The 23,922-nt window shown below is 35.5% G+C and overlaps 4 protein-coding genes across 11 annotated transcripts; 2 read left to right on the forward strand and 2 right to left on the reverse strand.

The window, feature by feature from the left end:
* Positions 1–483: 483 nt before the first annotated feature.
* On the reverse strand, positions 484–6,160 carry LOC111303354 (uncharacterized). Of its 2 annotated transcripts, none has more exons than XM_022899556.2 (5): positions 6,056–6,160; positions 3,386–5,427; positions 2,404–2,524; positions 1,630–1,689; positions 484–1,544 (listed from the first exon to the last, which is right to left on the reverse strand). In XM_022899556.2, the coding sequence occupies exons 2-5, from the start codon at positions 5,401–5,403 to the stop codon at positions 630–632; spliced, it is 3,114 nt and encodes a 1,037-aa protein (XP_022755291.2). In that variant the 5' UTR covers positions 5,404–5,427; positions 6,056–6,160; the 3' UTR covers positions 484–629. The 2 variants fall into 2 exon arrangements, with proteins under 2 accessions (XP_022755291.2, XP_022755289.2); XM_022899554.2 differs by having other exon boundaries at positions 3,386–5,488.
* An 843-nt stretch (positions 6,161–7,003) lies between these two features.
* LOC111303355 (E3 ubiquitin-protein ligase At1g63170-like) lies at positions 7,004–11,175 on the reverse strand. 4 transcript variants are annotated; one of them, XM_089742268.1, is made up of 8 exons: positions 11,018–11,175; positions 10,748–10,901; positions 10,344–10,606; positions 8,952–9,783; positions 8,554–8,679; positions 8,167–8,458; positions 7,451–7,673; positions 7,004–7,338 (listed from the first exon to the last, which is right to left on the reverse strand). In XM_089742268.1, exons 4-8 carry the CDS (start codon positions 9,599–9,601, stop codon positions 7,259–7,261), a joined length of 1,371 nt encoding a protein of 456 aa, XP_089598394.1. In that variant the 5' UTR covers positions 9,602–9,783; positions 10,344–10,606; positions 10,748–10,901; positions 11,018–11,175; the 3' UTR covers positions 7,004–7,258. The 4 variants fall into 4 exon arrangements, with proteins under 4 accessions (XP_089598394.1, XP_089598395.1, XP_022755292.1 ...); XM_089742269.1 differs by having other exon boundaries at positions 8,952–9,809; XM_022899557.2 differs by lacking the exon at positions 10,344–10,606.
* Positions 11,176–12,810: 1,635 nt separating this feature from the next.
* Positions 12,811–16,664, forward strand: LOC111303356 (serine/threonine protein phosphatase 2A 57 kDa regulatory subunit B' kappa isoform-like). The gene is made up of 2 exons (XM_022899562.2): positions 12,811–14,724; positions 15,967–16,664. The coding sequence occupies exons 1-2, from the start codon at positions 13,573–13,575 to the stop codon at positions 16,321–16,323; spliced, it is 1,509 nt and encodes a 502-aa protein (XP_022755297.2). The 5' UTR covers positions 12,811–13,572; the 3' UTR covers positions 16,324–16,664.
* A 1,953-nt stretch (positions 16,665–18,617) lies between these two features.
* LOC111303357 (protein TIFY 8-like) lies at positions 18,618–23,531 on the forward strand. Of its 4 annotated transcripts, none has more exons than XM_022899565.2 (6): positions 18,618–19,310; positions 20,185–20,348; positions 20,463–20,914; positions 21,015–21,102; positions 22,679–22,901; positions 23,159–23,531. In XM_022899565.2, exons 1-6 carry the CDS (start codon positions 19,034–19,036, stop codon positions 23,269–23,271), a joined length of 1,317 nt encoding a protein of 438 aa, XP_022755300.2. In that variant the 5' UTR covers positions 18,618–19,033; the 3' UTR covers positions 23,272–23,531. The 4 variants fall into 4 exon arrangements, with proteins under 4 accessions (XP_022755300.2, XP_022755301.2, XP_089598396.1 ...); XM_022899566.2 differs by having other exon boundaries at positions 20,188–20,348; XM_089742270.1 differs by having other exon boundaries at positions 18,621–19,310; positions 20,196–20,348.
* The last annotated feature ends 391 nt before the right edge of the window (positions 23,532–23,922 follow it).

The following is a 23,922-nucleotide window of genomic DNA, read 5'->3' on the forward strand; positions in this document are numbered from 1 at the left end:
GAGGCTTAGAAATTCAATCAATTTTGTTTTTCTGTTGGGAGAGCGGAACATAAAACTGTCCATTATTGCATTTATGTTATATAAAATATAAATAATTTATGTATTTTTATTATATTTTATATAAAAATTATGTATTATAATTTATATCGATATTAAAAATATAAAATAATTTTTTTTATTTTATCAAATTTATATATAATTTTTACTAAATTTTTAATCTGCATCGTAGTTTTTTTATCATATCTTCTTACTGTATTTTTATATCACTGGCTTTAATGGAATGGAATGGAAAGAGGATGCTGTCCGAGTGGCTTTTTGGGTGCTTAGGTTACTTTTGCTGTGCGTAACGAGAGTTACACTGAAGCATACAAGTGGTCCGGTAAGAATCGAACCCACCTCCAGATGTTCCGAAATTTCATGCAAAAGTAGTTTCAAAGAAATTTTACCGTTGAATTCTGGATAATTGAATTGCTTGAAAAGTGGTTTTGTTAAAAGCCCATTTTACATTAGAAGCACTACTATTAATTAAATAAAAGGATGTGATGAAAAGATATCATCAAGTTTACAAAAGCTAGAGGAACGCTTAACAAAACAGCAACATAAAACACTGGATTTACAAAAGATCGAAACTAAGAGCCTCTACTGTTGGGATCATCCTGTCGCCAGGCAGGTTGCCCAGTCCCTACTGCTGTCCTGTAAAATTGAGCTCCATTAACAAGTTGTTGGCCTTGGGAACAAGGCGGAGGAACCCACCAAGTTCCCTGCTGCCATGACTGGGCAGCGTTCTGTTGACCTTGAACATGCATTGTTGGTAATGCCTGGTGGGGTAATTGCAGAGATGCATGCATTGGCTGTGTAAACCTATGAACTTGGGTTGTTGGGGGCTGCAGCTGCTGCTGATGGGTTGTTTGAGGCTGCCATTCCGGTATATCATCATCATCATCATTCCACTTTTGGATTGAAACCCCTAAGGGCGCATTAGTATTTGGTTGTCCATACTTTTGTATGAGCTCTCTCACTTGATCAACAGGGCAAGATGATGTTTGAGAGCGTAAACGAGAAGAGGCAATTCCTACTCGCTGGGATTCGTGGCCAGTGGGGTATTGTCGGCCCGAAGGATTTGAACCACCAGAGAAATTAAACTCAGGTAGGTCATCTTCATCCCGGGATATGGCAGGGCCGAATCCCGGGGGTACATCGTCTTCGTCTTCAGCAGGGGTTTTGGAACGGAGAGGTCCACCATGGGAAAAAGTAAGTTTTGATGGGGAATTAAGCATATTCATGTTAGTAATATCTTTTTCTTGCTGTCTCCTAGAAGAAACGTGTTGCTTTTTTGAGTGTTTAGAAATTAATTGAGCTCTTCTCCATACAACGACACCAATTAGACCATTATCAATAGCATTAAGAGCCTCAGGTTGGTCCCTTGAGAGGATCTTGCTGTGCATTTTAAGTGTTTTCGCATGTGATGGGCAAAGATAAAGTTCAAAACCGGAGGCAGGCTCAGCAAAACCCACTCTCCCATCCAAAATATATGAATCAGCTGCCTGCACATGGGCACATCTAAGTTAACTATCAGATGAGACCAAAACAAGAATAATGGAACTGCAAAATTTTTCTACAGTTTCTCACCTCAACAAGGCTCTCACGCTCAGTCTCGGTTGATCCCTCCTTGCAAACAAAATGAACCACCTGCAAAACATTTCATGAATTACATCAGTCTATTAACTTCCGACTTATAATTGGAAGCGCTTACAAACATAAATGGCATTAAACAACAAATTTCTACCCCGCACCCACCCACCCACACACAAAATTTCTTTTTCCAATTAGATTGAATTATTCAATATTAACAGATTGTTATGTCCTTGTCATGTCCCCTGGAAGATGAATCTAGAAATATTGGCAACATTTCACAATTCGTTCCTAGAATTCTTGTCGTATAGACTTCAATTGTATTCAAGCAGACTTTGTTTCCAGTTATTCATTGCCCAACAAGCAATCATTTATGTAATGGTCAATCAGATGAATCATCCTCCAAAGTTTTCATTCCTACTTAGACCAGACACCGGGAAATTGCAGATGAGGTGGTCAATCTTTCAATAAATCCCTGTTTCTCCTTGTTTCATGTTAACCCAAACTATGGATCTTAAAGTTCTATCTCTTTGTCTTTTCTTTTTTACTCTCTGACTTGTTTCCCAGTGACCCAAAGCTTATCAAGTTCCATAAATGAGATTGACCCTACACTCATCAAAAATAAATCAATGGAAGACAAAAAATAAGATAAGAAAGTGTATTTTTTTGTTCCTCCAATTTTTTTTTTTTTTTGGGGGGGGTGGGGGGGGGGGGGGTTGACAAAATATGGCAGTACAGGAATTTACTACAATTTAAATGAACTTGACATACCATAACAGCACGACTCCGTGACATGGGAAGCTCTTGGAGGAACTTCTCAAACGCATCAAGCCTGACTCTGCCCTTGATTTCAAGACAGCTAGGCCAATCCTTTGTAGAAGCTTTTTCACCACTGCAGTAGGAAAAATTGAATCAACAAACCTTAACATAAAAAAAACTTTAATCTCCTTTTAAAGAACATTAAAATTCAATGAAAATTACTCAGCAAGTCAGAATCTTTTGCAGCACCAAACCATCCAAAAATTAAAAAAATAAATTAAAAAAAAAAAAAACTGACCTAGCAAAATAGGTAATCACATCAAAAGATACTGGGTCTTCCAGCAATTTATTTAAAACTTCAACCTAGAAGGAATCATGCCTCTTCACTATAACACATTACAATCTTTTATAGCATCCAAAAGGCTGTTCCTTGGTCGATATACAGATTTTCCTTAAACCAAACCACAACTTATAGCTCCATGCTTCAACGTATGACATTTATCTACCTACATTATGGATCTCCAAGCTGCCAAAATCTAAAGAGCTCATCCTCGCTTCATGAAGAACTATTGTTTGACATTGTCCTCAAAATACTTGGTCATCTAAAGTAGAACTAAGCTCTCTATTATATCCACCCTAGTTATGGTTTAAACATTAAAAATCTAAGAGATTTAAGATATTGCAAACTCCACAACTTTCCCCAATTCATTTCTGCAAGATTCAGAGGAAAAAAACACCATCATCAAAGTTGAGTTTATAACAACTTAAACTTAAGCCCTGTCTGCTCATCAACAAAGCACATGATTTTAATTAAACATATGCATGTACATGTACCAATATACAGATAAGATAAAAGGAGCGTCATGATAATTAACAGACAAACTGAGACAGAAAAACAGATGCAGGCCAAAAATGGATCGAAAACAAATTATGTTCAGTAAAAAAAAGCTAAGAAAGACATAACCTTGCATAACATGCCACTTGTAAAACATACCTTTTAAAAATACAAATGACAGAGGTCATGGCTGTGATAGTCAACTGGAGCATCCCTTCCCAGACATGTTCACCCTTCAAATTGGCTACAGAAACAATAGCTCCTGATTTTGTAGGAATTTCATTCGGCTTAACATCTGAATCAGATTTCAGATTAATTGCATCAATACTTCCAAGTTTATCAGGCATTGCATCCACAGGATCTTGTGAAGCTCGACCAGAAGACTTTGGGTCGGAACCAGCTTCTGAGTCATCCTTATCAGAAATGGATGTTGCTTTTCCAGCATCACCAGGTAAATTCTCAAACGGTGGCTCTGAATTAAGAGATTGCATGAACTCATTAAGGGAAACAATTGGAGGAAGAAAATCTGCATCCTTCAATTCATCTTCTCCCATCAACCCTTGCATTGGATCAGGTCCCTCGCTTGAAGGAATGGTAATGGTAAGATGTGGGTCCTCTAGATTACTCTTTTCACCTGCAGTATCCGACTCGTCTTTCTTTCCAACAGCTTTACCAGTTGTAGGAGCCTGTTTTGCCTCGGTTTTTGGTCGCCGACTAATTGAAGTTCCAGCAGAAACTTCCACTGAAGCACTGTCAGTTTGTTCAACCTCCACTTGAAACTCACCCTTATGTGTTTTCCTCACTAAACGTCTAATGTCAACTTCTATATCAGGCAAAACTACCATTTGAGCAAGCTCTTCTGCTTTTGCTTGTCGCCACTGTGAAAGCTCTTTAGAAGCTAGTTCCTCAGCACTCATAGAACATAGTTGTTCAGGAGGAATTTCCCCAGACACAACTCTTTCTCTGAGTTCAGGGTTATTACGATCCTTCAAGTTAAACAATAGAGACCTGCCCTTCTCTTTATACTTTTTATTCACACCTCCAAATAATTTAAAGAGTTCTGCTTCAATTTGATATGCCAACTCTTGTGGAGACTGTGACGATTGTTCTAAATCATCTTTTCCCACCTTTTCATTATCTGCATTTTGTTTCCCAAACGTTTCAATTTCCTCTTTCTTTGCTGCATCTGTTTCAAGCTCTAATAGCCAAGAAAGGCCATTTCCCTGCAAAAGTTCATCTCTTGCAAAAATGTTGTCAGTAAATGGAACGTCCTCATCAGGCAAAAGATTACTCAATTGAAATTGCTGCTTATCACATTGCAAAGTTTGTGTAACATCACTAGTATTTCCATCACAAGCACCATCCCGATTGGAAAGCAATAATCCCTGAGGTTTTGCAGATATAGAACGGACAGCATCAGAATTACTAGAATTAGAAACAACAGAGTTAGAATCCTCTTCCATCTTCCCTGGGGAATGTGCAGCTTCACCATTTGAATTATTCTCTACCATTGCATTTTCACCTTGCTGCTGAGAGACCAAGGCCAGGGCACCAGCTAAAGATTCCCGCATTTTGGACCTTACAGATTCAAATGACTCAGTCTGAACCTTTGCTGATGCCAACATCTGGGCAGACTGATTCCTTGAAGCTGATGACCCAGATTTATTTGGAACTGATCTCTTATTTGATGCTGGAGAAGGCTGTGATCCTGGTGAGTTGGAAACAGCCTGCATCTGAACAGTTCTTTTACTAGGTGCAGATATTGGTTGCAACCAAGGTCTGTGTTCCATTTGTGCCACTCGTTTGTTCGACAATGATAACTTCTGTGGAACAGAATTAGGGGAAATTGGTTCCATCGGTGCCTTACGCTTGTTCAAAGTTGGTAATTGATGTGCTCTCAAGCTATCCAACATGGTGGGAATTATTCCTCCTATTGGCTTATTAGACATTAAATACTGTTCTGATAGCTGAGTATATGCCTGAGATTCGATATGTCCACCTTGCTGGTCAGGAATTGAGGATAACTGTGACCCAAGATCATTAGTCACAGATCCCATCAATCCTATTGGCATATTTGAAGGTATCTGCTGCTGTAAAGATTCATTGGTCCCAAATCCCATCAATCCCATGGACATTGCTGAATCCAATTTGCTGGAAATGGGTTCCATCTGAGCCATTTGGTTACCAGGTATAGATAATTGCTGAGATACCAGATCATTGGACATAGTAGATCATCACGGTAAAACACGTATACAAATACCACTGCATTGTAAATTAGTAAATAAATAATCAACCCATTATTACTTATTAACTTATGTTCACTTCATCAATGAAACAAAAGAATGAATATGCAAATCAAGCTCCAATATTAAGAAACATATGAAATGGTGATTTAACTTTTCCACAATATTGAATTATTAAAACTAATATAATCCAAGTCCAAAAATTGAGAAAGACTAATAAACAAAAGAGAACGTTAACTAATAATAATAATAATAATAATAATAATAATAACAATTGCAATGCTTTTAAAACACAAAATTAAACAAATCGATTAACATTTATTTCAGATTAAAAACGAGATTTAGCGAAAAATAAATAACTAGTCATTCTTGAGATAATTAGTAGATAGGAAAATAATAATAAAAATGGCCATGCAAAGTCCATAATCATCAAAAAGGAAGCAGAAAATAAAACAGAAAAGAGTGAAAGTCGAAAGGAAAGAAAACCTATTCAAATCTCAAACCCTAAATCAAAACAAGTAACCGAATTTTCAGGAAAGCGATTGATTGAAGAGAAGCTCTAGGGTTTCGAAGTTAGGAAGCTTACCGGAACCGAGAGCAGCAGAGCAGAACTGAGCTGAGAGAGAGAGAGATTATGAGGGAAAGCTTGATGAAAACTCTTAGCAGCTTTGTTTGGTTAGGAAGAAATTGTGAACCCTAAATAAAAATACGGTAATACTTAAAGATTAGAGGCAAAAGGGTGCAATCAATTAAATTTTAAAATTTTTATTTTAAATTAAGCAAAATTTTAATGTTTATTTTTACTTAATTAAATTCTATTATGAAAATATGTATTAACGATTATTTAACTTTTACTTAATAAAAATAAATATTTAAAATTTATTTAATTACAATAACATAATAAAATTTAAAATAATTATTTAATTTTTGATCGACTGCCATTTTTAACCTTTAAAGATGCCGACTTTCTCTTTTACGAGTCTTATTATTTTTATCTACCGTCGAAGCGTTAAAACGGTAGTATTTTCTAGACTTACAGGTGGGCCGTTCATCCTCTAATTGGGACCCACTACAATTTCCAGCCCACCTGTGTCGGTTCTGCAAATCAGATCGAACCAAGCATAGACCTGACCCATTTCTTGAATGGGCCCGATTAAGATACTTATCAAATCCAAATTCACAGTCACCGATAGGTAATTAAGATATTTATCAAATCCAAATTCACAGTACGGATTGCTAATTACAAATTTTTTTATTTTTATTTGGATTTATATATCTACTCATAGTAAATCACAAGAAAGGAACTATAATTTTAAATACAATATAAAACATAACATGAGAACAATATAAAATATGATACAATTTAAAATTTTAACATAAATATATATAATTTTAAATATACAAAAATAAGAAATATATTTCAAATTTAACATGCTTACGTAATAATTTCTTAGTTTACATATGTTTAACATGAAATAAACAAATAAAAATACACGAATTATCTTGTTCCCATCTTAAGAAAGGAAAAGAAAGATAGAAGAAAGAGTTCAAAATTTTCTGCAATTTCATTGCTTTTAGGTCCCCAGCACGAAGCTTTTTGTATGCCAAAACCTAAAATTCTTGCAAATTCTGCAACATTCTGTTATATATAGTGTGTATTACATAGTAGTAAATCAATTCCATTCTGATTGCCAACATAGTAAGAAATTTTACAAGGCCATTGCACAATGTGGCTACAACAATATTGGTGATTGAAGAATTGCCGTGTGTATGTCTAACAAGCTACATCTCACCCCGTAAGACAACCATAAAGAATGGAAGGGACGACCACCCAACACATAAGAAGAAAGATCATCAAACTGTACGCAGCTGGACATACAAATACCAATTCCAAGGGATCAATATGTTATATCACTATATTTTTATTACATTATTTATTAAAACATAGAGCTGGTATAACTGTTGCCCACTCTTCTCTCACCTCGTCGTTGGTTATCGTGTGCTCCAGAAAGTGAGCTCAAGATGCTGGTGCTCGTTCCCGAGATGGCGTCCAATATGTTCTCACCAACCTCATTCTTGCAAAGAGGACAGGAAGCATTGATCTTAAGCCATTTGTCCACACATTCCTTGCCCATAAAATGAGAACACGGCAACTCCCTCAGCTCATCATTGTTTGCATATTTTGCCAAACAAATGCAGCAGACCTATACAAAATCCCAGCAGTGCCATTGTATCAGTATGTACAGGAAGAAGAAAACATTACAAAAAAAGAAACCATCAACTTATAAGGCCTTATTGATCATTCTTAAGTAAATTTAGCACTGCTGAAGACCATCACAACTTTAATTGAGCCTTTACAGTAATCACATAATCAAACAGAAAGCACAGTCTTATTGGTCACTGAGAGCTCAGATGGTTAAGTATAATGGCAAATTGCGTAGCCAAGCCGTTCCAGAACACAAAAAAATGGTGCAGGTTCAAAATAGTTGAATACTGAAGGAAAAAAACAGTGACGTAAGTAGAGAAATGGGCATGTTAACACAAATGCACAAGTGCACACATAAAGATATTGTTTATGACACCTTGAATTATGAAATTTTCAACTCAAAACATGCAAAAAGAGATCAGTGCTTTTTATTAACTGGACTATAAGACATGCCACTGAATTATCAAGCAATAATCAAAAGAAACACTCACCGCATCTTCTGCAGAGATGAAGCGTTCCTTTTCCGTTCCGGCAGCCACGACACCACCCTCACTGGCACCTGAGTTGATTTCCCTACCATCTGCATTCCTATTTTTCTTCACCTTAAACTTGTAAGTTGGTAAAGCATTTATGGATTCAGGTGTGGCCCCTCTGGCCTGTGATGGATCCTCTCTAAATCCAAGGACAGAAATAATACAAGGCAGGCAACAGCAGATCGTAGCACATAGAATGAAGGGCATTGCATATCCAATACAGCTAAACGTAAGAAAAACTATACATAACCTGCAAACAAAAAAGATACAAAGAACGATGAACTCTCAGAAAAGGTACAAATCAAAAGTTAATTGCACAACATGCAACTAGGCAGTGGCCAGTACCTGTACATGTTAGGAGCCTCACTGGCAGATGAATGCCCACCAAAGATCCAGACATTGCCAACCACAAACCAAACAGCAAAAAAGCAATCTAAAGCCATTTTGAAGTATTCCACTAGCGCTTTAATTCTGCAGGACAAAAATCAGCTGATTGGCAACTAAAGGCTACTGACCATTCTAACCACCAACAAGGTAAGCATGAATCTTTGTCAAATTTCAGTAGCATTTATCCCCCCCAAAAAAAAAGTAAAAGCAATTTTAACACAATGGGAGGTAAGTATGAATCTTTGTCAATTTTAACTCAAAGAAGCAATCAGTACATCAAATAAACAGAACTTAGAAATGTCTATTACTCCCCGCTTTTTTTATTTCTCATTTCAGTAACAATAAGAAAACTGTACCTTGCACTTGTTACTCCCACATTTTGGCCACCTCTAGGAGACGTAGTTGCAGTACGATGATCAGCCCCATCAGAAGTCCTTGTAACAGAGAGAGATCCGGCAGGGACATTAACGTGTGAAGTGTGGCGATGTTGAGCTGAGTCTTGCTCAGAAGCCTGGTTACGATGACGATAACGCCAATAAAGAAGAGGGAGGGTTGCTACACATCCAGATGCATAACCCACAATCCACGCAAACAATGGTGCACGGGGATGCTCATTCCTTGAAAAAGACAGGACAACAATAGATGCTACAATCTGGCTCACTGTAAGAACTAATTCAATAGAAATCCACAAACCAGAATTCAATGGACTCCTCCGGCGACGGGCATCCCCTCTCCTTACAGAAGATGAGGTTCTTGAGTTTGAACCATTGGAAGAAGATGTTGAAGGTTGAGAAACTAGCACTCTCGCACTTGTAGAAGGTCTGTCTTCACGCTGCAAAACATCCAACCCATTTGAAGTTGTTTCATGAGACAAGTTTGATGAGGAAATATCACCACTCCTTGGTATGTCAATAATATGTTCACTAAAGTTCTCTGATCGCTCCATTAATAATGGACAAGTGTCAGTTTGATTTTCAGAATGCAGTTCCGAAGAGGGAACATCCATCTAAGTTCATCAACACAACCAGAAATGATGAATGCATAGAAACCTAAAACAAGGTTACTAGCTTTTTGTACCACTTCTTAACTGTGCTGAAACAATGGGCACTTTTTTCCCTGGGATTTGTCAAGTTCTGATGATTGACTTAAATTATTTGGCACCGCAAGATGTGGAAAAATTAACAATCCCTGTTCCGTTGAGAATGAAAATCCAACTAAATCAGAATAAAAATATCAACTTTCTCTCCCTTGAGGACATGAATATACAATAGTTGCTAAGCATAAATCAAACTGAAAGGGAAAAAGACATATTGAACCCATTGATTTTAATTATAAGAACCCACAGAAACCTAAAACCCCTAAATCCCAACCAAGTGAACTAACGAAAGGGCTTGGCTCCATTGAGTTTTCAAAACCTAATTAATAAATGAAAAAGAAACATATATAACCAAAGTATACTCTCTGAAATATAAACAGGCAATAACAACTAACATAAAAAAAATTTACAAATTACCATTCACACAATAAATTTAAAAGACAGAAAGTAAAAAATTAATTGGTGGCATAATAAAACTGAAATAATCAAGAATGTTTAGATGCATTATCACTCATGTCCAGAATTGTTTACTCTCTCATGTTGTAAGTGTAACCCTCAAACTGCACAGTAGAGCAATGACATTAATGTGGATTTGCCTTAAGTCATCACATCTCCTTTCATTTTGATTTGTTTAAAGAAATTAAACACTTACCAGTCCCCTCAACCAAGCAAAGGCCTTGGACACTTTCTTATGACAAATAAGAAATTTATGGGTGAATTCAGACTTAAAGTATACATATCCAGTGCTCTTTTGAAAGATCAGCTCAAAAAAAGCGGAGAGGGGGAAAATCCAAAACAAGTTCTTCAAAAATCTTAACCAACACCATTGACAACAGCTTCACTCTTCGAAGGAAAGGAAGTTAATTTTGTTTCAAGAACTAAACTTTGGACCATAGTCAACACCACCTCCCTCACCTACCACAACCCAAAAAGTCCGATTCCTATCAGTTCTTTTTCTTGATTTCTTCTTCAATGGGAAAAAACCATTTCCAAAACAATTAACGAAATCTATTCAAATCAAAGTCGGTAGCAACCCTATTAAGATCGAATCAGTACCTTGCCCGTCACAGATTAACACTGAGTTCCTAGATCAACACGAAACTCGGTTACTACTTAGCCGCAAAAGGTGGAAACGTTGACTAATATTCAAAAACGATCAAACCCAGTAAAATTTTGAGAACAGTAAACCATCAATCCTCCCTAAACGAACCTGCCAAAAATACAACACCCAATCTTAAAAAAAGCAAGGAAAACAAAACCCCCAATAAACTTTGACATACACGAATGAACAAAAGAAGTGAACATACAGGAAAGAGAAGATCGTACCATGGAGGATTGAACTGAGGAGACGAGATTATCGACGGACGGAGCTGAGACGTAGCCGGAGAAGAAGACACCGGCGATGTTCGCAGAGTGAAAGAGCTGCTGCTTTTTGTTCTTTTGAAAGGTGTGTCGAGTTCAAGCGCGTGGGGCTTTGTTTTGTTGGGTATTCCTTTATTGGGAGATAATAATAAAAAGTGTCGAGGATTGGAGTTCTTTTGTTTGCTTGGATGGGTTGCCCTGGAATATTATTAACAATCACAACTTTCAAATTTCAAACACTTTGGGTGGCCTTTTTTTTGTTTCATTTTCAATTTTATATTATGTTCATGTAAATTTATTTTTATTCTAATTTGTACAGAGATTTAATAAATATAAGTAATTTTTGTACTTGTAATTTTTTTAAATTAAAAAATAAAATTTATTTTTTATTTTATATGTTTATTTAATTTTTATAAATATATATTTTTTAAATAAAAATATATTATTTTTAATTACTTTAAAATAAAATTTTATATTAATAAATAATTTATTTATTTATTAGATATATAAGATACCGATATAATAAGTGACGAATATTATATTACTTACTTTCATCTTTATAAAAATTTTAAAATCTTATTTATTTTTGGCTTAACCTCGAATTTAATATTTATTTTTACTTGAATAAAAATAAAATTCTTTTTAGATTACGAATAAGAATGACAACCTAGCTTTTTTCAATTATTTAGAATTTTTTAAACGTTTCACTTACAATTTTTAAATTTTCTTATTATAATACTATAATTATTCAATTATAATAAAAATTATATATAAATTTATTACTTATAAAAATAATTTTTATAGAAAATTTTAATAAATTATACATAATTCTAAATTATAATTTATTAATTAGAATATAATGATGATAAATAATATGATCCTTTAAAATTTTTCCCTTATATCAAGTTGCTACCTACATGTTTGAATAAATCTTTTTTTTTATTATATCAAGAGGGCAAAGCTTTAGTATAAATAAAAACAGTAAAAGCCTAGCTCGAAACCAAACCCTTAATATCTCTTAAAATACCTTTAACCACTAAATCAAAGATTTAGGGATGAATAAATTTTTTTATATTTTAAAATTTAAATTTATTAAATATTATTTTTTAAAAATAATTATATAAATCAATTAAATTTAAATTTAAAGTCAAATTATCTTATTTAATAATTTATTATGTACAATTGTTTTGATTTTTGGACTATAACCCTTGCCACTCATCACAATTAGTCTATTTTTGAAAATGTGACATTACAATAATCAAATATCGGCAAAGAATTTTTTTTTCTTTCTCAAATTTTATCATATTAATTTTTTTATAAAAATATTTTAATTAAATTATAAAAAAAGTTAGTAACATACTTTTATTTTAATGTTAATAAAAAAGAATAATGCATTTCCATTTGTAGTATTAAATAGAATTATCCTAATTTTAAATGAAAAAAATTCAAATTATAAGCAACATAACATTATAAACCCTAAATATTTGAACATAGCCAAATAAAAATTTTTAAATATGTACATAAAAAGGATTTGAAAAATAATATAATAATAAATTTTTAATATCCAAAAAATAATAATTTTTAAAAACAAATAAAAAGAAGTGTATTTAGGGGGGTCATCCTTACCAATACACATGACCACAAATCGAACCAATCATATCCAACGGTCAAAAAACACGTGTCACCGCCTGATGAACGTGAACCATCCAGAGCATGCATAAGCAAACAAAAATAAAAAGAAACGCAGGAAAATAATTGTACTTTCTTTTCCATATAAACTATTCTTTAAAAAAGGCGCATGCTTGCAGTTTCCGAGAAAATCCCACAATTTTCTCATCAACCGAGAAAAAAAACTTTTCTTCCTTTCTTTGTCTTCAATTACAACAACAGAGATTCCAAAGAAACTCGACCTTGATAGTTAGATAGATCTCCACCTTAAAAAATTTTCAAAAACCAACAACAAGAAGCTTTCTCGCTCTCTCTTTAACTTTTTTTCTTTTTTCTTTTTCTTTCTCTTTCTTTCTCTCCAAACATCCAGTTTCCCACTCTCTCACTCTCTCAAAATCTCTTCGGGTCTTTCGGTACCAAAGATTCATATGTTACTTTGCAATTAATTCTCTCTTTCTCTTGGAATACTGAGATTCGGATTCATCGTCTAAAATTATTTCTCTTTCTTTTTTTCATATCTTTTTTCCTTTTTTTTTTGTTTTGATTGATATTCGTGAAATTTTATTATTATTATTTTTAATTTGGGGAGCAGAATGTTAGTGATTGAAAAAGGTTTCTCCTTTTTACCGTTTTTAGGGAATCCGTTTCAATGCTTTCAATGTTGATCGAAACGCGTTTCTTTCTCGATCTCTCAAAAAGATCTAGGGTTAGGGTTTCCTTCTTTCTTTCTAACATTGTTTTGTTAATTTATCAAATTAGTCCTTGTGGCTGTTTTAAGATTTAAGATTCCTTTTTATCCTCAATTTAAAATTTCCTCTTGTTTTTAAATTTTATCCCTCTAAAAATCTACAATGCTAAGGCAAATTTTCAGTAAACTCCCACGAAAATCCGGGAAATCGGATTCGCCGGGGCTAGCTCGGTCAAACTCATGCACGACAGCTGGGTCAACCCTACAAACTCAACGATCCAACAGTTTGAACTCGGGCTCTGGCCGCCCCGGTGCTACAAAACGGACATCCTCAGCCGTTTTTCCGGCGAGTGTTGTGGCGGGAATCGAGCCGTTGTTGCCATTCAAAGACGTGCCAAATTCGGAAAAAATGAATCTTTTTGTGAGTAAAGTCAGCCTTTGTTGTGTAACTTTCGATTTCACTGACCCGACTAAAAATTCAATTGAAAAAGATGTTAAAAGACAAACCTTGCTCGAGTTGTTGGATTTTGTGGCTTCTGGGTCTGTTAAATTTAGCGAACCTGCGATTTTAGCTATGTGTAGGATGTGTGCTGTGAATTTGTTTAGAGTTTTCCCGCCTAATTATCGGTCTGCTAGTGATGGTGGTGAAAATGATGATGATGAGCCGATGTTTGATCCGGCTTGGCCACATTTGCAAATTGTTTATGATTTGCTGCTTAAGTTTATCACCTCTTCATGTCTTGATGCGAAAGTAGCTAAAAAGTATATAGATCATTCCTTTATTTTGAGAATGCTTGACTTGTTTGATTCAGAGGATCCAAGGGAAAGGGATTGTTTGAAGACTATACTGCATAGGGTTTATGGCAAGTTTATGGTTCATAGGCCGTTCATTCGGAAGGCTATAAGCAATATATTCTATCGGTTTGTTTTTGAGACGGAGAGACATAATGGGATTGCAGAGTTGTTGGAGATTTTTGGGAGTATAATCAGCGGGTTTGCTTTGCCGTTGAAGGAGGAGCATAAGATCTTCTTGTGGAGGGTTTTGATTCCTCTCCACAAGCCAAAAACTTTCGGGGTTTACTTTCAACAAATGTCTTTTTGTGTTACTCAATTCATTGAGAAGGAGCCCAAGTTGTCCAGTACAGTGATAAGGGGGTTGTTGAAGTACTGGCCCATAACAAACAGCCAGAAGGAGGTGATGTTTCTCGGTGAGTTGGAAGAGATTTTGGAAGCAATTAACATGGTGGAATTCCAGAAGGTTATGGTTCCATTGTTCTGGCGGATTGGCTGTTGCATTAACAGTTTCCACTTCCAGGTATTTTTCTCTATTCACTGAGATATTCTCTTTCTATCTTATTTGCTGACATTAAATGCAGTAATTTTCTTCAATTATTCATCTCATGTTTAGTATGTTCTTATATTTCTTTTCTCCAAGCTGGTGCATTGACTTGGATTTTCTCTTTTCAACGAATTCGGATCATGCTCTGCACCTGCTATTTCACTTCTAAACTTGCTATCATATTGCATTAAAAGTTCATCTGTTAACATTTTGAGAAATGAGGAAGGGGACTGACACTAAGCTAGCCTACACCATCGTGGTTGACCAGAAGTGAGCATAATTCTAGATAACTTGGGGGTAGGCCCTGATTCAATGACTTATATAATGTCAAAACTGGTGGTTGATAGCCGCGTGATTGGCTTTAATGAGATTGAGCTTATGTGCATCTCTATACTTTAATCTAAAGTAAACCTTACTCAGGTCAACTTTGGGGCCTGGCCTTAGTTTGGGGGGACTTCCTAATGTCTTATAATGAGGGTTGGGAATGTTATGGTTCTGCAGCAATTAATGCCACGTCACAACTGGTAAATATCCAACAAGACAGTTAATTAATATTGTATCTCAGAAGCTATGAGCTAGTTCTCAATCTTTTACAACAATAGGGTCGTCTTATCTAATGCAACCAACCAAACAATAATTGACTAAAAGTTGTCTATCAACTATCTTAATAGGGGTTGGTAGCCTTCTTGTCAGCTTTAATGACAATAAGCTTGCTAATGTTGTCATCTCTGACCAAAAGTGTTCAGTTTTCGCCATGAATTACAAATTCCTTTGTTTGTTTACTTGTAACAATGACCTTTGCTCAAGGCCTGTAAGGTGGTGACGGCTTTCTACTTGTTTTTGGCCTTCTTATTGACTTGCTGCTTATGTTGTTGGCTTGAATGATGTGAAGTGCCAGCATGTCTTTGTTTTTAATTAAGTGATCGAGCTACTTGGTATCTCTGAACTCTTGGCTAGTGTACATTTCCTCATTTGCAAAATGGGTATAAATTTATGGCAAATAAAGGCTGCCCTTACCTTGGATGATTTTGCTGTGGACTAAATGCCATGAGCTTCTTCCGATGTTGAGTGTTTAACTGTTGTTTTAGTTGGGTAATCTATGTGCCCTTTTTTTTATGCTCATCATAAGATTCAGTCATTTCACTTGATTGCTCTAATTAATGCAAGATGTGGAAAAGATGATTATAAGTTTTATTCCAATTAATCTGCTTGTTTCAGGTGGCTGAAAGGGCACTTTTCTTTTGGAATAATGATCAAATTGTAAACTTAATTGCACTTAATCGGCATGTGATTTTGCCCATAATACTTCCAGCCTTGGAAAAGAATTCCCAGAACCATTGGAACCCGGCAGTGCTCAACTTAACTTTAAATGTCAGAAAGATGTTCATGGAGATGGATGATTTGCTGTTCATGTCCTGTCATACTCACTTTAAGGAGGAAGAGGCAAAGCTGAGCATATTAGCTGAGAAACGGAAGGAAGCATGGGAGCTATTAGAAAATGCAGCCAGTCTCCAGCCAATAACTGGAAATACTGCTGTTCTCGTAACTCCTTTGGCAACATCAATCACCTGTTAACTGCTTTCCTGAACTGTTGTTGTCCCGAGCTTTTTGATTTTTCCTTTTCTGTCCCACCTTTTATAAGGATGGGAAATGTTTTTAAACGGCTGCTGTTAGTGGTGGTGGGATTTTTTTTGGATGTTCCATTGGCAGCCGTTTCCTGTAACTTGTTTTAATGTATTCTCCAATGCCACTGTGTGGGATGTTAGTTGCTTCCTTGGAAAAGTCATGGGAAGGGCCATGCCATGTAGTGGATTATACTTAATAGTTTATTTGAAAGACTTTGACAAGGCATATAAGAAACTCCCAACTGCTTACATATGCTTACATATATGGTAACTTGCTTCTTAAATTCGAAATGTGATGGCTTATTATTGGTGGGGTTTGATTGTCATATTAACTACATCACTGATTCTCTTTATCATCTAATTTGATTTTAAAGGTTGCCTGTTGTGAACAGCTGTAGATAATGATCTCTCCCCCTAATAATTTATCATGGTTGTGGGTAAATGCTGGACTTGAATATATTAGTAGTCTGGAATTTGATTGTTATTGGTTTGGATTAAATGAGATGTGGACGTAACATATGATGTTCTTGAGATTTTTCTTGAGAGTGATTAGATTGTAGTAAAATGATTAAACTTGGTTTAAGAAGGTTCAAGATCCATTCCTTGATGGTAAATTTCTTTCTACTCCTTTCACTTTCATTTTACAGGCAAAGGTAGTTATTGATATGTTTAGCTCAAATGATGCTTAGTGATGATGACAGAAAGATCTCAGGTTCAAGTTGGACGGATAATTTTACTTCATACTTAACAAATAACCCAAAAAATGAATAAATTAGTGGAGGGTGGATATCTCTTGGAAAGCAAGAGTAAGTGCCTCATCATACAGATATAACCATATCTTGTTTGCACTAATGTTTAAATGCATCATTATTATTATGTTTATGTTATCTTGTCCTTGTGATATTTTGGGCAAGTGTGAAAGGCAAATATATATAGCGTGCTTCTCTCCAAATTGGCCAATAAATTCTTATTATAACCATTCGAACATGTCATTAATGAAAGCAACAAATGACAAGGTTTTTAGGTTGGTGAAGACATGATTATTCCTTAATGTGATTTGAGTTCTAACGCCATAAATAAAGATGAAAGAACAAAGGGTTTTCTTTCTTTGCATAGTATCTTAAAGATATCTAGTGAATCCTACTGCAACAATAATGAAGCTTGGTGTTTTTTCTCTTTTTTTTTTTTTGGTTTCAAGTGTTTTTCATGAACCATAGATGATTTTGAAATTGACCATGCAAAAGAAAGTTTGTTTTTTTTATCTATGATTTTAGCAACTGAGCAATTTCAGCATCTTTGGTCCATGTGGCAATCTAGTGTTTCAAACGTGGAAAACTGAAAGCTACAGCTTTGTGACTCAAATGGTAATATAAATGTCACCTTCGATTTTCCCGTCTGAAATCTTCAAGAAGAAATTTCAGGAAAGCATCTCTGCAAGAAGTTCACATGCCCAAAGTGTACATCTGTAAGAAAAAAAACAAAAGCTTTTTGTGCTAGAAATGGAAATTACAATTAATTTTTTTTCAATATATATCAGTTACATTAATTGAAGGTGAAGTGTCGAGAATGGTAGAGCAGTTAAGTTGGAGATGGTGGTGGGAGCAGTCAACAAATGCACTTGAAAGAGAGAGAATCAATGCTCCCCATTTCCCTTTGCACGTGTTTTGCTCTTTAACCCTCCATTTTCCATCCCAACTTTCACTTTCACTTCCACTTTCACTCCCCAAACAAGTTTTTCTTTTTTAAGAATACTAACCCTTGTATTTTTGGCTTTTTTCTTTTTAATCCTTCATTTGCAAGCATTTATAATAAATATATGTTAATTGATTCTAGTTGAATTCAAAGTGCTAGTTTGAATTTGGATTGGGATTTAGGTTGATTTTTTAATGTAAAAGAAATTGTTTTTTTAATAAAAAAATTATAAGTGTTAAAAATTTAAATTTTACTTATTAAATATCATATTTTAAAAATAATTGCATGTGTTGATTAAATTAAGTTATAATATTGTGAAAAAACAAATTTTCATTTAGTAAAAGTTTTTGATAAAATAAATCTTAAAAAAGGACTAGCGAATTGCAATAAGCACCCTATATGGGTTATATCCTTAGTGAACAAAGTCTTTGCGGGGCGATTTCACAATTCTTAAGAAGTATAGGTCCCAACCAAAAAAAGAAAAAAAAAGGAAAAAACCAAACGCCTCACCTCGTATTTCACTTCACCCTGTTGCTTGCTGTCTCTCTTATTATGTAAGAAAATCTGAAAAACTACAATCACAAACAAAAACATTTGTGTTGGACAATAAAACAACCCAATAACATTCAGACACTGATCAAACAGAGTGAGAGAAAAAATAAACCCCCAATTAGAACTGAGAGAACAAGTGAACAACTAATAAAAAAAGAGAAGCTTTTGGTTTTTAATGCTCTATTTCTCTTTCTTTTCCTTCCTCTTTAGAAAGACTTTGAGTCTGCGTTTCTCACCCTCTCTCCTCTTTTTTTTTTTTTTTAATCTTTTTCAAAAATCGTGCTCTCTTTTGTTAGTTTTTCTTTTTCTTTTTTAACAGAAAGTGTTGGGAGAGAAGTGAGAAGCTAGGTTATGGTGAAGCAGCAACAGCAGAAGAATGATGATGTGGAGATGTTGGTGATGATGATGATGATGAAATGGCCGTACTGAAAATGGCTCAACAAAGCAAAAGTACCAACACCAACAATGCCAACACTTCAACTCATTTGCAACACCAACAACAAGTAAAGCCAACAATGTTTCATGATTTCCTGGGCATGAAAGCTACAGATTCCCCTGTTGTTTTAGCCCCTAAGGCCACTGATGCAAGGTTTTCAGAGGCTTCCGCTTCTGCTTCTGCCTCCGTTGGTGCCTCTTCTGGCGGTGGTGGTGCTGGCCGTGGCCCCATCTCTTCCACCTCTGATCTGGGTTCTGGTTAGTTTCTCCATCTTTCCATTAAAGCTTTTTTTTCTTTTTTTAATTTGTTTCATTTTCGTCAAAGCTGTTAATATGGGATTGTTTTGAGTTTTTTTGCTTGGGTTTTTAGATTTTTTTTTTTCATTTTCCCTATGGGTGGCTTTCATGTGGAAAACACAGAGTATTATAGATGACGGATTGTGAAAGCATGATTATTGCCGTATAGTTTCATGGGTAGTTTTGATTTTGTGTTCCAGTCACTGTTTGACGCTTAAAAAGCTTGATTTAACTGTTAAAGTAGCAAGTCTCACTCTCATAGTTGGGGTTAGTGTCTTAATGATGGATTAGTTTTTGTGAGGTCAGAAATGATGTGGTAGCTCCTCCTCAAGCTCAGCCCTTCTCTCTCCATGTTTTATTTCATCTGATTATTTTTTCCTTATTTTACTTTGAGCTACATAGCTGTGTAAAATAAGGGTTTATGGTTTCTCTTTCAGTTTGGAATTTGTAGTTCTCCATTCGTCTGCTTTTTTAAGGTAGTTTAAGCCTCTATGGTGTGTGATGACTTCATCTACTCAATGCTGCTGTGCAATGTTGTCATATCTGGTAGGTAAAAGGCCATCATACGTCTATGCTACGAGTGTTTGTTTTTCCTCAGAAACATCTCATTGCGAAATTACAGTACTTAATTAAGCATGACGTGTTACCAGTTAGCTGTTCTACTTTTGTTTATAATGATATGCTTTTTACCAAAGTTTGTTGACATTCCTAACCTTCAAGCTTGTTTCTTGTTATTCTACTGCTGAGGTGGCAAGATATTTGAAAGTGCCTATGTTTTCTGAATTGGGATTCTACCTATCACAGTTAAAGTTTGATCCATTTTCTCATCAATTAGTAGAAAGACAGGTTGGAAATCATCTCGATGGCATTCCCTACTATGGTCCAAGGAGTGAAATATCTGGGCCAGAGATAAGCAACAGATTGATAGGAAGTAAGAGAGGTAATTCTGATTCGGCTTTTATGGGTCATGAATCTCTTGAAAGCTTGCATTTGATGAAGGTATTTGTGATATCTTATCATGTTTTACCTCTCTATTCTCCAAATCAAAGAGAAGCTCCATTTGTTGTTAGTCATTTATATTTACTAAATAATTTTCTTTATATTTGTACTCAGATGCTTCGTAATGGGGCTGTGGGAGAGCGACCCAGAAGGTCCAACGAGGATGAAGTGGTCCTTGGTATGCAGCCAATGAGGCCTTCTTCTGTGTCTCTTATATTACAATCTCCCACCGGTAGCAGACTTGAAGGCAATTCTTCCAAATGCGAGCGGTCTGTCCCTATGATAGGTTCTGCAGTTCAGTGTGCTTCACGTGGTGGTCACTTTGTACCTTTTGTGCATCAAGTATCTTCAAACAGGTTCAAGGATACAAATGTTGGTCCTTCTGTTATCTCTCAGGCAGCTGCTGACGAAGGATCTAGAACTGGAATTAAAGGCCCTGGAATTTTGAGCTCTATTAATGCTAGTAGTGTTCCCACTGAAAAACCCTCATCTGGGGTAATTCAAAGTGCAGGCAGGCTGAAGTCTGGGGCTCATATTTCAGATCCAGAGTCTTCAGTTCCTACAAGGTGAATTTATTATAGTCTTTCTTTCCTGTTTTTGATTGTTGTGCTCGGGAAAGAATAAAAATACAGATAATGAATTCTGTATTTTCTGTTGTGCTGACAGTCGGCAAGGATTAACAACCGCCGGCCGACAAATGACTATATTTTATGCTGGACAGGCTCATGTCTTCGATGATGTACATCCAAACAAGGTTGGTCTCTTGTTGTTTGCCAATGGACCTCAAGTTTTTTAATTTCAATTGTCCTGAAAGGTTGTGGTGCATGCTTATAAAGACCTCTATCTGATTAAGTATTTCATCTAATTGAATATTTAGTCTAGGTTGGCTAGGCCAAGTTGATATTGCTGTTACGTGATATAATCCATAGAATTGCAAAAGAAACTAGATTTCAAATTTCTCTGTCGCTGGATGAGACATTGTCTTGCACAAGAGGACCATTGAGCTTAACATCATCCATAATGGAGCCTGAGGGTAGACCTGCATACTTAACTATGTGTATTGGAGCTTAGAAGTTTCCAGAAAGTTTGATATGTACATGTTTTCAGAAACATCAGATGAGATTGCATGCAGGTTCTTTTGATATCCATAATGGCTTGGAGAATAGGAGGAATGAGCCCGACATGCATATTCTGTAGTTCTTTTCTTTAAACATGTTATTGAGGAGTGGAGTAAAGCTCCTGTTCATGTTGCTTCCATTCTAACCTGAGTTTATGCAGCCTGTTACTCTAGGAAATGGAGCTACCATTGTTCCTTGGATGCATAACATAAGCTTACCATTAAGGCTGGTTATGGAGAAACTGCTGTCTAAGTTTTAAGCGTACTGATGGAAGTTTAGAAAATATGCTTACCATTAAGGCTGGTTACTATATGTGGATTTTACTACCTATCTGGGCTTTAATAATGTGGTCTATGAGCTATGGTATTACCTGAGCTCATATATGTATAGTTCTTTTGAGGATCTGTCAATTACCTTTGATTATTGAGAAATTGGGATTTTGATTTGAGAACTGAAGATTGTTACAGACTTTGGAATTTGAATGCAACTGAGATTTTTCAATGTTTCTTCCATTGTTGTTTCCTTGCTCACACAAATTTCTGTCTGAGATACTGGTGCTGAGTCATTGGAGCATTGCCTCAAAAAAATATATGGCTATATCAGTTTTAAGTTGTCTTAACTTGTATTAGCCCCTTCTCTCTCTTTTGGGGTGATATAAAGTGGATTGCATTTTTGTTTTTTTGGAGAGTCAGTTATGTTCTATTGTGGAAAAGTTAGGTTGTCTTGAAAGCCTGATATCATTTGCTACCTTAGAAGATTTTAGTTAAGTTTGTAATTAAATGAAGAAAATGATACACTTTCAGGGTAGTGCCAACCATAAACTAGGGTAGTACATACTAAACAACAAGTTAACAAAATGAAAGCTCTGATTGTACCATCTTTTAGATAAAGGGAAGATTAGTTACGAACTGGATCAAAACCAGAAACACCAGCTAAGTTAGCTGGAATAACCTATAGCCCAACTATTACACAGATAACTTGTGAGAACAGGAGAAGAGCTAATGCTTGCATAAACATGTACTACAATTTGCTGAAAAACAGCTTCTGAAAAGCAGTAGTTCATACTCTGGTTCTTGTCACTTTTCTGGTTTCCCATTTTTCAAAATTTTTCGTTGGTTTTTTTTTATGCCTTACATGTCAAGTATTCTGTAGCTTGAAATTCTTAACATACAGTTCTGGTCATGACCACTGTTTGCTGTATGGTCATTTCAGGCAGATGTCATAATGGCATTGGCTGGATCCAATGGAGGATCTTGGTCGACAACCTTCTCTCCTAAATCAGCTGTGAGGCCAGTTAGTGAAAATTATGTGCCCAGTGGAGAACCTGAAGCAGTGGGAAGCATGGCATTCTCACGGGAATTTCGAGGGAGGATAGCTGTTGCTGGTAATACTAGTCAAGGAACTGGTTCTGGTGAACGAATCTCAATACCAACAGGTGATCCTTCTACTTGGTCCGATAGTATTGGTTTCCATTTTGATTGCATCAGTATGTTTTAGTGGTTTCCCTAGCATGACACGAAAAAAACTTGTTCTATTGTCACTCCAACTCCAAATGAGTTGCTTTTTATTGCATTATGTTGTCATTCATGAACACGTAAATGCCTTCAGCTCAGGATTCAAATATGATTACACAATTGACAAGAAATGCTCTAGTTTAGCATGTTATGGTGTTCATTATTCTCTAAACTGCAGGGCTTCCTCAAGGCACCGTTTTTATCGCGAAAGATGCAAGAAATCCAGCCCAAGCAGCGGAACCTAATGCCATACATAAAAGAAAGGTACAGAGTTACGGGAGTTCGAAATAGCTTCAAATCTTTTAGCCTGGCTTATTAGGAAAGAACGAGCCGTTCTTATCTGTCATCAATGCTTCAACCATATTTTTTAACAAGAGAAGGTGGGTGGCTTGGGGGGAAGATGGGGAGAGTAACTTTCTTGTTTATAGAGGAGACAACTAGATTATCAATTAACCATCAGGTGCAGATCCTTTTAATCTTCTCATGTGCTCTTAATCTGCCTTTATTAATCTTTAATCTTATACGTAATATGCTATTAGCTGATTTAGTCTCTTTCAACTTCTAATTTTGGTTGTTCTCAACATCTGAAATTCCGAGTAATTTTTTTTCATTCGGGGTAAGAGATTCGAAACTTATTCTTTGAACAAAAGATATATGCACGATCATTGAATTAAATGTTCTGATGCAAAAAGAATAATTAACAAAATATGCTACAAGATTTTCTTCAATCATAATCTTTATGTGAAGTTTGTCTAAATCTGATCTGAATTGGGCTTTATCTTAATGGGCCGATCAAATCATAGATTTTGTTCTTTTTGTATATATGTTTCAATTCTGAAGTTCCAATGCTCATGTGTCTTCTTTGTGATCTTAGGATTAGTGGTCCAATTCTTTGAAATTGGAAGTTTGTTCAAGTCAAAAAGAAAAGGATTGTTCAGGAAA

Source organism: Durio zibethinus, chromosome 13, assembly GCF_047325235.1.
Source record: "Durio zibethinus cultivar Kanyao isolate XHJ-2024 chromosome 13, ASM4732523v1, whole genome shotgun sequence".
Taxonomy (NCBI): Eukaryota; Viridiplantae; Streptophyta; class Magnoliopsida; order Malvales; family Malvaceae; genus Durio; species Durio zibethinus.

Bases quoted from the DNA above. Each gene is read 5' to 3' on its own strand.
- LOC111303356 (XM_022899562.2), top strand. From the start codon at position 13,573: ATGCTAAGGCAAATTTTCAGTAAACTCCCACGAAAATCCGGGAAATCG. The intron at 14,725-15,966 runs GTATTTTTCTCT...TGCTTGTTTCAG, and splicing joins TTAACAGTTTCCACTTCCAG to GTGGCTGAAAGGGCACTTTT.
- LOC111303357 (XM_022899565.2), top strand. From the start codon at position 19,034: ATGGCCGTACTGAAAATGGCTCAACAAAGCAAAAGTACCAACACCAAC. The intron at 20,349-20,462 runs GTATTTGTGATA...ATTTGTACTCAG, and splicing joins AAAGCTTGCATTTGATGAAG to ATGCTTCGTAATGGGGCTGT. The intron at 21,103-22,678 runs GTTGGTCTCTTG...TGGTCATTTCAG, and splicing joins ATGATGTACATCCAAACAAG to GCAGATGTCATAATGGCATT.
- LOC111303354 (XM_022899554.2), bottom strand. From the start codon at position 5,451: ATGTCCAATGATCTGGTATCTCAGCAATTATCTATACCTGGTAACCAA. The intron at 1,690-2,403 runs GTATGTCAAGTT...AATGTTTTGCAG, and splicing joins CACGGAGTCGTGCTGTTATG to GTGGTTCATTTTGTTTGCAA. The intron at 1,545-1,629 runs GTGAGAAACTGT...GCCCATGTGCAG, and splicing joins AGCGTGAGAGCCTTGTTGAG to GCAGCTGATTCATATATTTT.
- LOC111303355 (XM_022899557.2), bottom strand. From the start codon at position 9,601: ATGGATGTTCCCTCTTCGGAACTGCATTCTGAAAATCAAACTGACACT. The intron at 8,680-8,951 runs GTACAGTTTTCT...TTTGTCCTGCAG, and splicing joins GTGGGAGTAACAAGTGCAAG to AATTAAAGCGCTAGTGGAAT. The intron at 8,459-8,553 runs GTACTGGCCACT...TTTTGTTTGCAG, and splicing joins GAGGCTCCTAACATGTACAG to GTTATGTATAGTTTTTCTTA.